The sequence below is a fragment of the Euleptes europaea genome, chromosome 8 (genome assembly GCF_029931775.1).
Source record: "Euleptes europaea isolate rEulEur1 chromosome 8, rEulEur1.hap1, whole genome shotgun sequence".
NCBI classification, from domain to species: domain Eukaryota; kingdom Metazoa; phylum Chordata; class Lepidosauria; order Squamata; family Sphaerodactylidae; genus Euleptes; species Euleptes europaea.
The window spans coordinates 98,921,251-98,938,087 of NC_079319.1; the positions used below are offsets into that span (position 1 = coordinate 98,921,251).

Genomic DNA, 16,837 nt, shown 5'->3' on the forward strand with positions numbered 1-16,837 from the left:
GGCAGATGTGTGGAAGAACCGTGCCCAAACCGATTCCAGCTTGTGGATCGACTCCCAAGAAAATCAGGTGTAACATGAGTGTAAGGAAAAGCCTCTAATGGTAGATTTTACAGCCTATTCCTGAAAAATGGGCTGAAACTCAATAGGAGGTGGCGTGACCTCGCCGCCAGCATAAGTACGCATAATTGTGTGATTAAATGTACTTATGCTGGTGGCGAGGCCAGTCCCACTGGTGGGCGAGCTCCGTGGGACTGCGCCTCGCCCCTCCACCGACGCAGCCTCTCCATGGTGCCGGCAACGGTGTGGAAAGGCCTGCTATATTTGTTTTGGCCCCACTAAAAACAAAAAATGCTGTGAAACGGCTTTTTTTGTTTCCCCGGCTTGCGTGAATCGACTTAGGAAGAGCAGCCGCTGTGCCTGTTCCCCACCGACTCCGCACGCCGCATTCTCAGGAATAAGCTGTTAGGAAATTTATTATACACAGGTTGTTGCATCTTACGGAGGGATAAAGCCATAAGAAGATGAGCTATGTCGTAAGCATGTAGGCAAGAGGAAAAGAAGCCCCACTTGGACAGTGGAAAGGCTAAAATCAGATCAAACTCCAGAAATCCAAGAGGATCACAATTTATCATGTCCTGGTTCAACCAATTTTTCTGGTATTGTTTTGCAAGATGTTGGATGCCAGGATCACACCACCAAAAATACGCTCACCAAGAAAAAAGGAAATTGACAATGGGGAACATGAAAAGTATTTTTGCTATTTCAGATGAAATACACACTGAGTTTACCATGGTGTTCCTAGTAGAGGTGAGATAAATGCTTTTGGGAACTTACATAAAATAAGTTTCTGAGGGTAAGGCACATTTATACTACAGTCCTAAGCAGAATTACACCCTTCTCAGCCCTGACTTCAATGGAAGGGTGTTACTATTTAAGATTGCACTGGAAGTATTCCTAGGAATACTCACTCGGAAATAAGTCTCATTGACCCCATTGTGTTTACTTGTGGCCCCAGGGGCAAGGGAGGGAGTGAAGGTGCAGGGAGGACAGCCCATGGACACCTTGTTGGAGGAAAATTGGGTCACAGCTTTTATGGAGTACAATCACAGGAGCATTCAGTAAAAGCTGTGGCCTCATTTTCCTCCTACAAGGTGCCTGTGGTCCGTCCTCCCTGAACCCTCCCTCACTCCCAAGACCCCTGGCTGCAAAAGCAGCCCCAGGCGAGTATGATCCTGACCCTTCTGGGTAAACATGACTAGGATAAGCGTGTAAGTTAAATTACAGTTCCGATGTCTGTGGGATATGCTAAATGTCCATGATCTGTGATTGCAAAAAAGGCCCATTTTATGAGCCACGCTAAGACTACATTAGGCAAATTTGATTTAGTCATCTGTACGTAACAGATGCAAACGGAAACAGAATGGGAGTGGAAAATGCACACACATTCACACACATATATATTGTCTCCAGTGAGCAACACACAAGGCTGATCTCGCTGGTTAAACTGCACATTGGAAAACAAGGTAAATGAGCTCGTAGGTTACCATTGCTTTTGTTGACGGGAATTGGGTCCAATTTTGCTTCCAGTTTAGGCCTCATTATCTGATCTGCCAAATTAGCTCAGCTATGTACATTTTGTAGAGTTAGATTCATTTGTACTTATCACATGATATAATCTGTCAAATATTGCTATTGTTTTTTTAAAGGTCCCTTTCTAATGGGGGTTCAGGTAGCCGGCCCAAGGTCGACTCAGCCTTCCATCCTTCCGAGGTCGGTAAAATGAGTACCCAGCTTGCTGGGGGTAAAGTGTAGACGACTGGGGAAGGCAATGGCAAACCACCCCATAAACATAGTCTGCCTAGTAAAAGTTGGGAAGTGGTGTCACCCCATGGGTCAGGAATGACCTGGTGCTTGCACAGGGGACCTTTACCTTTTTTCTAATGGGAGTTGGAACTGACAGGCTTTTTAGCATGTTGTATCAAAATCCCCCTTTAAATAGTGTTGACCGTCATATTGTTCCCTATAACTGGCATAGGAATATTTCTTTGCTGTGATATGGTGGTTGATTCCCAGCTAGGAGTGTTTTTCCATCAATACAACAGGGTGACCCTTCTGCTAGTATTCACCAGTGGTCAGATCCTAATAGTCCATCAGCCCAGCATCATCCTCATACACAATACATCAAATATTGCAAGAGACAGACACAGAGAAGAAAAACAGAACTTAAAGTGTCACCATTTAGTTGAGAATGGAGGTAGTTTTGCCAGTGTCTTTAGTGAGATTACGATGCCAATTTATTTGAAATGTTCCTCTGAAAGTCAGTGTGGCGTAGAGCAGTGTGGCGTTGAGCACCCAGACGGGCCTAACTTTAAATCCACAGAGCTAGCCGTTGTTAACACCGTGGTCCCCAATCCTGTTGAGTCTGTGTTGGTTGCTATGGGAGGAAATGACAAAATGGCTACCACAGGGTGCCAGGACCAATCACAGACTGCTGGGAGGTAGCAAGCCATGCATTCTTCTAAGATGGAGGAGGCAGTTGTTCAGCACCCTGCAGAAACAAAGGAGGGGCCACTTGGGTCTTCTGAAGCTTCTCCTACTGCAGTGAGGTAGAAGAGAGCCAAGACTGATGTGTTTGGGGAAAGAGATGCTTTGTCACAGAAACTAATGAGTGTCAGGAAACCCACTGGCTAGCACTATTTTGGGAACTTAGGCAATTTCATACCTCTCTGCCCTAGGGCCAGCTTAAGATATTTTTTCACCACAACTGGGGAGCGGCCAGCCTCTGATGCTGGAAGCCCAGGCAGCAAAGATGAGTGTGTCTTGTAACCACTGACTCTTATGGCATATTCTGCTGCCTGATGGGGCGTGGCAGTGACATGTTGGTGCCGCAGGGGCTCACCTTGGACCTGTTCAGTGGCAGCATGAGTCCAGGAGACAACCAGGGATGGCGGCCATGTCTGTCACTACCTCCTGCCCCACTGCTTGCTGAGCCCTAACAGTGTGTTAATGTCCTTGCCTGGAACCCCAAGAGGTCACTTGGATCATTTGGGCAAAGAACAGGCCCTGGCCTGCCCAATAGACTTCAGGGCACTGTCTTGAGAATGCAGTGAGACAGCTCTATGTAATGTGTCCCTAAGGCCTTTAGAAGAAAGGTGAATACGCAGAAGGGCCATGGCTCAGTGGCAGAGCATTTGCTTGGCATGCAGAAGGTCCCAGGTTCAATCCCTGGCATCTCCAGTTAAAGGGACCAGGCAATCAGGTGATGGGAAAGACCTCTCTGCCTGAGACCTGGGAGAGCTGCTGCCGGTCTGAGTAGACCAAACTGACTTTGATGGACCAAGGGTCTGATTCAGTATAAGGCAGCTTCATGTATTCATGTGTTCAAGATTTTCCTTCCAAGCAAAGGGATTTATTTAGCATGGGACTGTGAAGTGAGTAATATGCTATCCAGTATAAAGTAATTTCTGTGTCTCATGACCTTTGTTATGAGGCAGCTAGCTTCCTAATACTGGGCATTAAAAAAAACCTTCCATTAATATTGAAACTGTGTTCTTATTTTAGATATTTTGGATTTCATAATGGCCTCATCCATCACTGAATCAGCTGCAAAATTTGCCCTACGCTTTTACCAGAAGTTGAGCCAGGATAAACCCTCTGAAAACCTCTTGTTTTCTCCTCTAAATCTTTCTGCTGCCCTGAGCCTTCTCTTGTATGGTGCTAGGAGCAGCACGGCACAGGAATTAGAAAAGGTAATGCTCATTAAGCTCTGATATCAATATGCTGCCAGTACAGCATATCACATTGTATCTTGCTGAAAAGGTACTGTCCTTTTCATTTTCATCTTTCATTTGTGCCATGGCATAAAAAATGTAGCTTCTTGTTGCAGATATATATAACAAGAAAAATATATAGACATTGTGAATTGGAAAGATGGGGTTGAAACTAGAAATCAAGGTGTGTGGACCACTGAGCGCCATAGCACGTCGATATGAAACCAACGTCCATAATAGGTCTATATGATTTATTAATGAAAACTCTCCAAAATTCCATGTTAGGTGCTTCATTGGGAGACAGAGGGAGTCCCCGAAACACCAAGCTGTCGTCTTCAAGCTGTCCCAAGCCGTGAACAAGAAGAAAGCATAAGGAAAAGCCGTAGCCAGTCCCCACCCCCTGATGGCCCGTTGGCCCCTTGTTTTGAACCGTCATCTTCACCGTGCCCTCAGCAGGTATGAACACAAGAGCATAAGAGGATTATTGCTGTCTCAGACCAGGGGGCCCGTCTAGTCCAGCATCACATTTTCCACAGTGACCAACCGGATGCCCTTCGGTGCTCCCAGTAGGAGACAGAGGCAAAAGCCTTCCCTTGTTGTTGCCCCACCCGTGCAACTGGTATTCACACTTCTTTGAACATGGAAATCTTATGGAGCCATTGTAGCTAATATCCCCCCCTAAATCTGTCTAATCCCCTTTTAAAGAACATCTAAGGCAGTGTCCATGACTACTCCAGTATGGCATCCTAAACACAAACTGCAGATGATAAATGAGATGTTCAATGCATATGTTTTAGTCTCTGTGCTTAAGATGATGCTAACAGAACAGCAGCACCCGGATTGGACAACTCTGCGGCTGGGGGATGAGTGTGTTCGAAAGTGGAATGTACACATAAAGCATTCAGGTTTTCAAAGATCCTTTGACATTAACGCTTTCATTGCAACACATGAGTAATACAGTAATACAGCACACAGAGGGTAGCAACAGTGAGGTCGAGTCCAGGGACAGATATGTGACTGCCACACTGAAATGTATTATTAAACAGAAAAGACAGCATTTGTTCATGGGATATGTTCTTGCCTCTCACGACAATAATTTTGTCTTGCTAAGCCATATTTCATTGCTGTGCAGTGTTCTTATGAAGGGTACAGGCATACGGGCTTGTGGGTGACCTTAGGCAGGCTACTGAGCTTTCAGCAACATTTTGAGGAGAGTAATAATATCTTATTACGGAGATAATGTATATAAAGCCCTATGAACATGCTGAAGCCAGGTACAAATGGTAAATATCTATTTTTTTATTATTTTAGCAGGAGTAGTAGTAACAGCAGTAGTAATAGAAGCAGAAATAGTAGTATCTGGAACAGTACTGTTCCTATTACTACTAGCAGTAATAATAAGAGGAGTAGTACAAGCAATTATAGCAAAATAGCAGTAGAAATAATAGTACTAGAAGTAGTACTAGAAGGAGCAGTAGTAATCTAAGTAATATTAGAAGTAGTTGCAGTCTTCCAATGGAAAGAGTCAAATCATAAATGTCTGTACAGTAGCACTTTTTTTAATCTAAAAGTCTTTTGTGGTCAAAATTCTCTTGTTTAGACAAACAAACCAAAGTAGCAAATGGTGACTTTCCTGAAGATTCAAAACTTTGATGATTTAGACATTAGCCATCTCCTGCTGCTAGGATATCCCAGTAGCTTCATCGCGGAAGCCCCCCCTTTGCAGCTGGATGCCCAAGAAGCCCAACGTAATTCACATAATTTTATCTCAGTGAAGAAAAAAAAAGAATTGTATTTTGCAGTACCGAACTTCTTGTTTTATTATTAGAATGTTCCTGAGTATGAATGTGAGAAGCCTGAAGGCAACCATACTGAATTCCATAAAATCCTTGCCTACCTCAATAAAGCCACCACAAAGTACGAGCTAAGCTTTGCCAATCGTTTCTATGGAGATGACTCCATTGCTTTCAACCAGGTAGGTTGCACTTAGATATTCTCCCTTTCCAAATATGTTGCAAGTACATTAGCGAAATAATTTGATTTTTCAGATGAACTTGTCCTACAGTTGCCTTTGTCTATAGATTGCTAGACAGTGTTGTTGTTTTTTGCCATCAAGTCACATCTGACTTATGGTGACCCCCAGTGAGGTTTTCAAGGCAAGAGACATTCAGAGGTGGTTTGTCACTGCTTGCCTCCGCATCACAACCCTGATATTTCTTGGAGGTCTCCTATCCAAATACCTGTTAGGGTCTGCTTAGCTCCTGAGATCTGATGAGATCAGGATGGCCTGGGCTATCCAAGTCAGGGTGCTAGACAGTATAAGTATCCATAAACCAAGCAATGTTGGATCTTTATATTAGGATTATTGTATATATCACAAAAGGGTTGCACAGGGGTAGGATGTACTTATTTCTTTCAGTGATCCTTTTCAGCCTACTAGCTCTTTACTACATGCAGAGTAGCAGTGAATAACAGAGTCGCATGCCTTAACAATGCCATAACAACATCTAAAAGAATTGACTTACCGTACTTGAATTCCGCTCTTACTTGCTTTCATAGCTTCATTTATGCATAGGCTAAGTAAGCTACAGTTTAGGGCCTCAGAGTGAATGGCTCTGAATTACCATTTGGTTTTTGGTAATGCTCTGGGACTTTTTAATCCTGACACAGTTGAGGTCCTCAGTATATCTTAATTAGGATTTGCTTAATTTTTGTATAACATACTCTGTGCTATGATTACTTGATTTTGATGTTTTCATGGTTATCATTAGGGGTGTGCATATTGATGCACCATTTAAAAAACAACAACAAAAACAAAATACCTCTTTGGTATTTCTTTGGGGTGGGGGGTTTAGCAGCAAAAAAAAACATTGGTGGCAATAAATGGGAGCCCAAAAAGTAGACCCCAAATATTGCCAAATTTATTTGGGGCAGCGAGGAACTGAAAGGCTGGGGGGGGGGCCTCGCTCTGAGCCCCCTGCCTTTCGATTCCTCGCCCGGGTGGGGGTGGGTGGGCGGGAAGCACAGATTTGGTAGAAATCCCCCCTGCCCAGATTCTCCGGAGCGGGGTGGATTTTGGGTTTGGTATTTTTCTGGTTCAGGTTTATTAACCTAAAAATTTCCATTAAAAATCCAGGTTTTCCAGATTTATCAAAAATTTCCAGGTTTGATAAACCCAAACCCAAAATATAGCAAAAATAATTGGTGCATGCCCGTAGTTCTAGTTACAGCTGTATATAGCCTTACAGCTAAATGTTTCAGGTGTTCTTAAAGAGAGGAAAACAAAACTCTAATGTATGCCATGAGAAATTAATTTATCTATATATCATTTTAAAGTCTTCTTCTCTTCCCACATGCAGCAATTTGTGTTCTGTGCACTGAAGCTGTTCCTGACCCAAGTAAGCAATGTTGACTTTCAAAATGCTCCAGAAGAATTCAGGAAGATTATAAACGCATGGGTTGAAGTCCAAACACATGGTATGAACAAATCTCCTTTCAGCTGCTCATCCGTGAGTTGACTTTAAAAAATCACAGTTACCTTGCAGTTGAAAACCTCTGGTCTCACTAATCTGTTCTGTATTTTTTATGGCTATACTTCCTCCCTGGCCCTGCTAGTTCATCCCTCAGACTTGTACAACACAAACAAATGGTGATCGAGGAAACTCCAGTAAGCCATGCTTCCTCTTTTCACATAACCTGTGCATTGTGCAAAGCATGGGGCCTCCTTATATGCAATGAGATCTACAAACTCACCACAGGGAAAATGCACACTGTACATAGGGTTGCCAGACCCCTGACGGTGGGCGAGGGATCCCCCACTTTGTGCCTCCCCCCCCACCACAGTGCCATCCGGCTGGCTGGTGGAGGTCTTACCAGGCTTAAAATGAGGCCAAGGCCTTGGCATCCTCTGCGTGATGACATCACTTCTGGAAGTGATGTCATCACACAGGCAACGACAGGGGAGATGCAACACTCTATGGTAAAAACAGCTCCTACCGTAGAGTTTTTGTCCAAATACCAGAGTGTCTCCCTCATCGTTGCTGACATGACATCATCATGCAGGAGACGTTGAGTCCAAGGTCTCATTTTGAGTATGGTAATGTTTCCCCTCCCCTGCTGATGGCTAGGAGGAACCTGGTAACCCTAACTGTACACAAAGCATGAACCATGGAAGGCACGAGTCTCTTCTATTTCCTTTGTCACCCCCAGAATGTAATGTCGAAAAATTCCCTGAGATGCAAAGGCTGATGTTTTCTTCTCTGATCATTTCACACAAGCTAGCTTGGAGCTTACAGCAAAACAAAATGAACATACATTTCTTTTAAGGCAAAATTCAGAATCTCCTACGCAAGGAAAACATCACTTCCCTAACTCAGCTGCTCCACGTGAATGCCCTGTACTTCAAAGGACAGTGGGATGTACAGTTTGACAAGTGGCGCACCAGAAAAAGCCCCTTTCATGTGACTGAGGTAGGTTCAACTAATATATTTGCATGTTGCATTTGCTTCCGCTATGTGATAGGAGCCCTTCACACAGTAAGCAGATCCCCCAGTCCCGTGGCATCTGGGAGGGTCACCTGGCACGAGTCCTCTCTGCTGGCCTTCTGCAGTCAGTCTCGGCCTCCCCAAAGCCTCCTCAGAATGGGTCAAGGAGGGAGTTCAGCTTCCCTCTTGTCCTCCGTTGCCCAGGCAAGAATGCTTCCTCTGCACACCGGAAGTCTCTCCCAGCATCTTTCTCCCTGTCTGATGTAGCACCTCCTCTTAAATGGGTTGGGCTTGACCCCTCTCATCCTCCTGTGCCCAATCACCTCCCTCCTCAACTAGTGACCAGTCAATTAGTCAGGCTGAGGGACCTCCAGACTTAAAGCCCCGCCCTCTGCCTGGCCGAGCCCGTCGCCCCTGCAGCCACCCAACCACAGGTCCAGCTGTTCAGCTCCTGACCTCCAGCATCCCCCACCCCTCCCCCACCACCTGGTACAGGGACTGGGAACGTCCTGCACCAGGCCTTGGCCCCTCCTTCCCTTCTCCCCCTGAGTCGTGGCCCTGCCCCTGCCCCGGCCCGGAACCCTGCCCCCAATCTTCCCGGCTTCCTCCACCAGCTCTGGGCTGCGTGCTGACCCACCTTCTCACAACAGCGCTTCAGGAGCCGCTGCCCTTGGCGGGTGAAAACACGGCACTAAACTGCTCCTGGGTTCTCTTTGAGACCCAGCAGTGGGCAACGGGTACACTGTGCTCCTAGCCCTGTCAGCTGGGGCCGTCGTGGGTTTCCTCCACTGTGGGGCTGCAGCTCTTGGGGTGCGTGTGATGGAGTCTGGGAAATGCCAGGTCTCCAGACAGCATTGTTCATTGGATGTCTTATACTGTATGAATGCATTTTTATTCTGTAATTTGCTTTCAGTCTTAGTGGGAAAGGTGGCTATAAATAAAGCAAATAAACTTGCAGCCTCTTTATGAGCACTGCCAAATAGAAGCATTGATTTGGTTGTGAGGAGTTCATTAAACTCAGTGATGTAATGAAGCAATTCATCCTTAGATCAGAAGCCAAAGACACTTACCAAAGCGACCCTTTCTACTCCAGTACAAAACCGGCCTACATCTTCTCAGGATATTCTGCACTACTGCATAGGATTATGGGATTTATCATACAGCTGTGACTGTTGTTAACCTTGTGTAGCACAGTGACAGAAGAATTCTTCATTTAACCCACGTGTGTGTGTGTGTGTGTGTGTGTATGTGTGTGTGTGTGTGTGTGTGAGAGAGAGAGAGAGAGAGAGAGAGAGAGAGAGAGAGAGAGGCTGACCCCATCCCCTGCTGGTCACCATGTTCTGATCAAGACATCTGCAGAAAGCCCCTGTGAACTGACAACCATAATGCCTGGAGAAGGAGATTTGGGCTCGGCCAGTTCACATGATTCCCTTCCCACTCATTGATTTGGAGCTGATGGGTTGTCTGAACATCCCTTAAGAATGTTATCTATGTGCTAGAACATCTCTGGTTCAATATGTGCCTTAGATATGACGGCACTGGACAGCATTAGAGAAGTCACTTTCTCTCAACTTCAGTTCCATTTGCATTGCAATAGGGGACTATGAATACTGAGCTACTTTACAGGGTTCTGGTACAAAGTTCTGAAATAATGGGTGAGAAGTACTTTGTGCACTAGTTTTAAAGTGCTGTGAAATCTTATTATTTTATCTACAATAGAGAATATTTTGGCTCACAATCCCTTGTGCAATAGAGAATCCACTTTATGAGTGTTTTGTAAGACTCTCTGTGTTGGTAATTTTATGTTGTTAAGTTTATTCTAAACATCCTGTTCATTGGTGCACTAAAGCTAGGGTAAGTAAAAGTAAGATTCACCCCTTTTTGACAATACATATCTATTCATTTGCCCTGACCTGGATGGCCCAGGCTAGCCTGATCTCGTCAGATCTCAGAAGCTAAGCAGGGTCAGCCCTGGTTAGTTTTTGGATGGGAGACCACCAAGGAATACCAGGGTTGCTGTGCAGAGGAAGGCACTGGCAAACCACCTCTGTTAGTCTCTTGCCATGAAAACCCCAAAAGGGGTCGCCATAAGTCGGCTGCAACTTGAAGGCACTTTACACACACATCTATTCATTTATTTGTGTGTGTGTTAAGTGCCGTCAAGTCGTTTCTGACTCATGGCAACCCTATGAATCAATGTCCTCCAAAGTGTCCTATCCTTAACAGCCTTGCTCAGATCTTGCAAATTGAGGGCCGTGGCTTCCTTTATAGAAGCAATCCATCTCTTGTTGGGTCTTCCTCTTTTCCTGCTGCCTTCAACTTTTCCTAGCATGATTGCCTTTTCCAGTGACTTTTGTCTTCTCATAATATGTCCAAAGTATGACAGCCTCAGTTTAGTCATTTTAGCTTCTAGGGTCAGTTCAGGCTTGATTTGATCTATAATCCACTGAATTGTGTTTTTTTTGGCAGTCCGAGGTATCCGTAACACTCTCCTCCAACACCACATTTCAAAGGAGTCTACTTTCTTCCTGTCAGCTTTCTTCATTGTTCAGCTTTCACACCCATACATAGTAAGGGGAGTACAATGGCATGAATTAACCTAACCTTGGTGGCCAGTGACCCATTCTTACACTTCAGAATCTTTTCTAGCTCCTTCATGGCTGCCCTAAAACATTTTAACCCTGTCTTTCCTCCCAATTAAGGCCTTTGAGGTTGAGAGCAGCCATTAAGCTGCCTTGCTGCTATAGCACCCAGCTGCCCCCTCCCAGGGCAGAGGGCACGTGGGCACCTGCCTCACCAACGCCTTCCCAAATTAGGATATCATCTAAATAAATGATAACCCCCTTAAACAATAAATCGTGCAAGATCTCGTTAATCAGTTGCATGAAGCACGACGGAGCTCCAGACAACCCGAACAGCATCACCATAAATTCAAACAGTCCATAACAACATGAGAAGGCTGTTTTCACCTCATCCCCCTCCTTTATCCGGACCCGGTAATAAGCTTCCGCCAGGTCCAGTTTCAAGAACACCCTGCCTTCTTGGAGTTGACTTAGAAGGTCAGAGATGAGGGGGATGGGGTAAGCGTTTCTTTCAGTGACAGCGTTAAGCCCTCTATAGTCCACACACAACCTGAGGTCCAATGTTCCCTTCTTCACGAAGAAACATGGTGAAGAAAACGCGGCCTTGGAAGATTGTATGAACCCCCGGGCTAAGTTCTTATCAAGGAACTCTCGTAACACAGTCTTTTCTTGGGGGCTCATGGGATATACCCGGGCTTTGGAGGGTTTTATGTCCTTAGTCAATTCGATGGCACAGTCCGTAGTGCGGTGAGGGGGTAGTAAATCACAGTCCTTCCCCTCAAAAATGCCCGTGAAATCTCTATACTCCGGGGGCAGTGTCGTGGGTTCTGCCGCCGTGGCACTCTCCCCCCTCCCTCGGGCAGGTCTTCCCTGCAATGTCACTCGCATTGGGGGGAATCAAACACCACCTGGCGCTGCATCCAGTCGATGCTCGTATTGTGCCCCGCCAGCCAGTTACTCCCAAGGACCACCGGGTAAGCGATTCGAGGGGCTACCGTAAGGCTGATCTGTTCCCAGTGGTTCCCCACCCCCAACCACACTGGGCAGGAACGTAAATGGATGGGGGTCCCTTGCAGATCGCTCCCATCCATTTGACGGAAACGCAGGGGCTGGTCTAACTCAAGCGCCCCCACCTGTAAGCGGTTAAATACCTCCTGGTCTATTAAAGTCCGGGAGCACCCTGAGTCCAGTATTGCTACTACTGCAATGGGATCCCCCCCTTGGGGATTCCGTAACACCACGGGTAGTAGGAGAGTGTCCCCCTGATCACTCACCCAGGTCGGAACCGGGTTGGTTTCCTTTAAGGTAGCCCTCTGTGTCGGTTCGCTCACAGAAAGCCCTCCTCGTTTTTTGCCGGCGACGAGTCCCTGGAACAGCAGTGATGGTCGCAGGGAGCAGGCGCCGGGTCTGCGAGCAGAGCAGTAGTCCCGTGCAGGGTGGTCGTCCCCTCCGCTTTCCTCTGGTCCGAAATCCAGGTCGCTCTGCCAGCGGTCGGTTCCGTAGATCAGTTTGGACTTTCGCTGCAAAGTGCCCCACTTTCCCGCAACGCAGGCAGGCCCCGTCCTTGAAGCGGTGCGCTCTTTCTTCCGAGAACCTACTCCGGTTCCCTTCGTCACGGTGGGACTCCGTCACGGCGCCCCCCTTGGAAGGGCCCCGGGGGGGTTCTTTCGCTGGGCGATCCTTTGCAAACTGAAGCATCAACTTACGGGTCTTTACTTGCGCCGCCAGCTGGATCCATTCATCAATCGTCCCCGGGTTGCCCAGGGTCAGAAAGCCGTCCAACACTTCCCACCGCAGTCCTTCACGGAAATGTTGGACCTTGGTGGCTTCGCTCCACTCTCGTATTTTACAAAAGAGGGACTGGAACTCTTGGGCATACTCCATGACAGAGCGGGCCCCCTGCCGTAGCCTGCACATGGCAATTTTGGCCCTCTCCCCCCAGTGGGGGTCCTCAAAACTGCATTGCAAGGCTACCAAAAACGTGCTCAGCGAGCTCAGGATCCCGGGTTTGGATTCTGTCGCTGTTACCACCCACTCTACTGCCTCCTTCTCCAGCAGGCTGATGGCGTACCGGACCCGGGGTTCTTCTGAAGGAAAAGTTTCTCCCTGGTCCTTCATGAATCTTGACAGCTGGAGCAAGAAGTGGGGCAGCTGGGCGCAGGACCCATCAAAAGAGACCTTCAGGTCCCGGGTCACAGTCCGCTTGGGCAGAACGGGTGGGGGTGTCTCCGCGCCGATGGGCGATTGAAGTCCTCTCACTGCCCCCAGCAGCGCTGTCATGCAGACTTCTCAGTTGCGCCTGGAGATCCTGGTTTTGAAGGGTCAGGGCGCGGTTCTGCTCCCGTAGCAGTGCTTCTTCTTCTCTGGGGTAGGGGGCAGAGGTGCTGGAGCATGGATGGTTGAGGAGCCATCCCACTGGTCTACCGTCACCCATTCTTGGCTTGGCTCTTCTCCCTCTTCATATAAGTCGATCAGTGGTCCCCGATGCAGACGGTCGAGGCCGGGATCCGTTGCCAGCCACCAGACAACCCTCCTGAAAGTGCCGTTGGTCTCCTCCATACCCCTTAATTCAGCGTGCGTTGGTAGAGAGGTCCATGCTGGCTCTCTGGTAGACACAAATGGGTGCCGTCCCGGGGCTGCTTCTTCCCGGCTCTCCCCATGGAAAGGGGTCGCTACCTGCCGATCTTCCTAGCAGAGCAGCTTGTACGTCCGGCATGGTTTGTCGAATAGAGGAGACATCTTTTTCAGGCACAAACGAATAGAAAATAAAAAAGATGGATTCTAGCCTACTGTCAGGCTTCAGCAACACGTTGCATTCCTGGTATAAGGGACTTCACTCCAGACGATGCAGCGAGTTAAAAAGTTTTATTCAGAAAGTCAGCAAGTTCAGCAAGTCATAGAAACTTAAGGCTAGAATACAGCCATGGGGCAATATCGGTACATATATAGGGTAAATACAATGGGGTTGATTAGGTTTTAGAAACAAAGAAACAATACAGAAGTTAACTACCGGTAAAGACTTAAGACAAAGCATACAGGAAATAAATGTGTGCATTAACTGGCTGATCTTCCCGAGTTCCCGGCTTTGTTTTGAGGGACCTGGTATCAGAGCAGCAATTTCTCGGGTGGGTCTCCATAGAGGTGCAGATCTTGGGCAGGAGACCGGGTGCAAACGGGGGGGGGGGGGGGGAAACAGAGTGCACAAAAACTCCATTTTGTCCGTGGGGGAAACCATCTTGTTTGTATCCGGGGTCGACAGAGAGCCTAGCTGACAGGTTGCCAGGTCCCCTCTGGCCACACGTGGGGGATGGGGGGTAGGATTACTAGATCCAGGTTGGGAAATTCCTAGGGATTTGGGGATGGAACTGAGGGGGCAGGGACCTCAGGGGGGTACCATGTCATAGAGTCCACCCTCCAAAGCATCCATTTTATCTAGGGGAACTGATCTCTATAATCTGGAGATGAGCTGTGATTCCAGGGGATCCCTAGGTTTTCCTCTGGCTATTTCTCCTTTTCAAGTAAAGATGGTCCTGAACAGGGGGCTGTCAGCAGTTGTGGAAACAACATCAAACTCATGAATGAATTCAGGAGGTCAATCATAATTAGTATTTTAATTTCTTCACATCAGTTTCCTTCTTAACTTAACATGATTTCTTCCCCTGGCTGCTAAACAATACCATCTTGATTGATTCTTTGATTCACGGTTTCTTACAGATGACCTATAATACTGTGGACCTGATGCACCACAAAGGCCAGTATAAGACAGGCACAATTGAATTATGCGACATGCATGTTCAGGTGCTTGAAATCCCCTACAAAGATAACGAACTGAGTATGTTCATACTCTTACCAGATGACTGGAGTTCAGAAGGCCTTCAACAGGTAAAGGCACTGTGTCCGCAGGTTTATGATTCTGAACATATTCCCATGAATTCCTAAGAACACAAAAAGAGCCCAAAGGTTAATATAATCAATTCAATTCAATTCAAAAACCTTTATTGGCATAACAAATCGTACAAGGTATTCCAGAATTTGACAAATAATAAAAACATCAATATCGAAATCTGTAGCAATAGATATGAATAAAATGAGGTATGCCGGAGTACAGTGAATATAAGGTATATATAGAAAACGAGTGTCTACAAGTAACCGGAATAGCAGCTATTATATTTTTGTTTGATTTTTATCATTAGAGCTTGCTTCAAAAACATGGCTACTATTTCTGTAGTTTCTGGATCATACCCGTTCAGTAAAAGTCTAAACAAAGAGTGGGGGGAAGAGTTCCTATCCAAAATTGATGGCATTAAAAATTTAGTTCGTAGGTCCGCTAGCATTTCACATTCCAATAAAATATGATAAATGGAGTCTCTGATTCAAGCCACAGCCACAAATTCTCTTTTCCAATCTAATCTAATATACTGTTCCAACACTAGCCAGACAGATGTTTTCAGAAAGTGGTAAGCAGGGGCCGAGAGTGTGTGACTGGCCCAAGGTCACCCAGCAAGCTTCCATGGCGCTAGTGAGGATTTGAATCTGGGTTTCCCAGGTCTAGTCCTACGCCTTAACCACTACACCACGCTGGCTTGTACTCCCTGAGAATTGCAACATGTTCTGTGCAAAGAGGTGTGTGCTGTTCAAATTAGACTTCTGTAGAGACTTTTTCAAACATTACAGTAAAAGGTACTGGGCCCCCACAAATTATGTGTAATGGGAACTCCCAAGCCCATTATCTTTCTAATATTGGTGGGTACTGGGAGGATCACGGGTAGTGTGCATTCCTGTTATGCATATTTGGTGGGCTCCCAATAAACGTTATTGCAATGTCTGAAAAGCTGTTAGGGAAACCGGACATAAAATGTTACTTCAGTTTTTTCATTAGTATACAAAAATTAAGATATTTAATTTCAATCTGCTGTATAAGAGTCGTACTTCCACTGTGTAATCAGGCACTAAAATCCAGTAATAAGCATGAAGAACTCCATTGCTCATAGGCCTTCTGTTATCAGTAGGGTTGCCAACTCTGGGTTAAGAAATACCTGGAGATTTTGGGGGTGGAGCCTGAGGAGGACGGGAGGGACTTCAATGGGACATAATGCCATAGAATTCACCTTCCAAAGTGGCCATTTTTTCCAGGTGAATTGATCTCTGTTGACTGGAGATCAGGTGTAATCCCAGGAGATCTCCAGCTACCACCTCGTTGTCACCAAAATGAATGAGGTCTGTTCTATTAAAGTACATCTTTGTATTACTGATTTAAAAATCAGAATGAGTTTTCCCACACATCTAATGGGAGGAAAAGTTGGGTTGTTGTTTTTTACTAACTTGCCACAGTTTTAATTCTGTCTTACGTTGGTCCCAAAGCTAGAGGAAGAACTTACCTATGAGAAAGTAACAGAGTGGGTCTGTCAAAAGCAACTTAAATTGGAAGAGGTGGAAGTGGCCATTCCCAAGATCAAGATGGAGAAGAACATTCTAACCGCCAAATTATTGGAAGCTCTGGATGTGACTCAAGTGTTGGATCCCAAGATGGCTGATTTAACTGGAATAACGTTGACAGAAGATGTGGCGTTGAGTGAGATTGTCCACAGCGCTTCTCTGGAAGTTGATGAAGAGGGTGGTGAAGAACCACGTTGCCAGATAGACAGGCATCTGAGACGCCGACCGTGTGCGCAATTTGTGGCTGACCATCCTTTCCTTTTCTTTGTGTTGCACAATTGCTCGGGCAGCATCCTGCTCCTTGGCAGATTTGTTAAACCTGAAAGGAGGTGTGGCTTCCATTAACAATCCAGGAATCATGAAGACAAGAAGAAAATATGTTTGCAAAATTAATTCCTCCCTTTTCTTTCTAATAGTTACAGAGGTATCGCACTTAAAGATGGTTAATGTCATTCCTCCTGTGAACAAGAAATTAGGATGAAAAACAGCAGCCATAATTTCCGTGTCATTTTTCTACAGTTTTTTCCTGCTTCTTGGTGGAAAAAAATCCCATTCCCTTTGAACC

At 46.1% G+C, this 16,837-nt stretch overlaps 1 protein-coding gene across 1 annotated transcript; it reads left to right on the top strand.

Moving 5' to 3' along the window:
- Positions 1 to 3,578: 3,578 nt before the first annotated feature.
- Positions 3,579 to 16,617, top strand: LOC130482047 (leukocyte elastase inhibitor-like). Its single transcript, XM_056854857.1, has 7 exons — positions 3,579 to 3,754; positions 4,121 to 4,226; positions 5,599 to 5,745; positions 7,130 to 7,247; positions 8,097 to 8,239; positions 14,551 to 14,718; positions 16,198 to 16,617. Exons 1-7 carry the CDS (start codon positions 3,579 to 3,581, stop codon positions 16,615 to 16,617), a joined length of 1,278 nt encoding a protein of 425 aa, XP_056710835.1.
- Positions 16,618 to 16,837: the final 220 nt, after the last annotated feature.

Bases quoted from the DNA above. Each gene is read 5' to 3' on its own strand.
- LOC130482047 (XM_056854857.1), top strand. From the start codon at position 3,579: ATGGCCTCATCCATCACTGAATCAGCTGCAAAATTTGCCCTACGCTTT. The intron at 8,240-14,550 runs GTAGGTTCAACT...GGTTTCTTACAG, and splicing joins GCCCCTTTCATGTGACTGAG to ATGACCTATAATACTGTGGA. The intron at 14,719-16,197 runs GTAAAGGCACTG...TTGGTCCCAAAG, and splicing joins GTTCAGAAGGCCTTCAACAG to CTAGAGGAAGAACTTACCTA.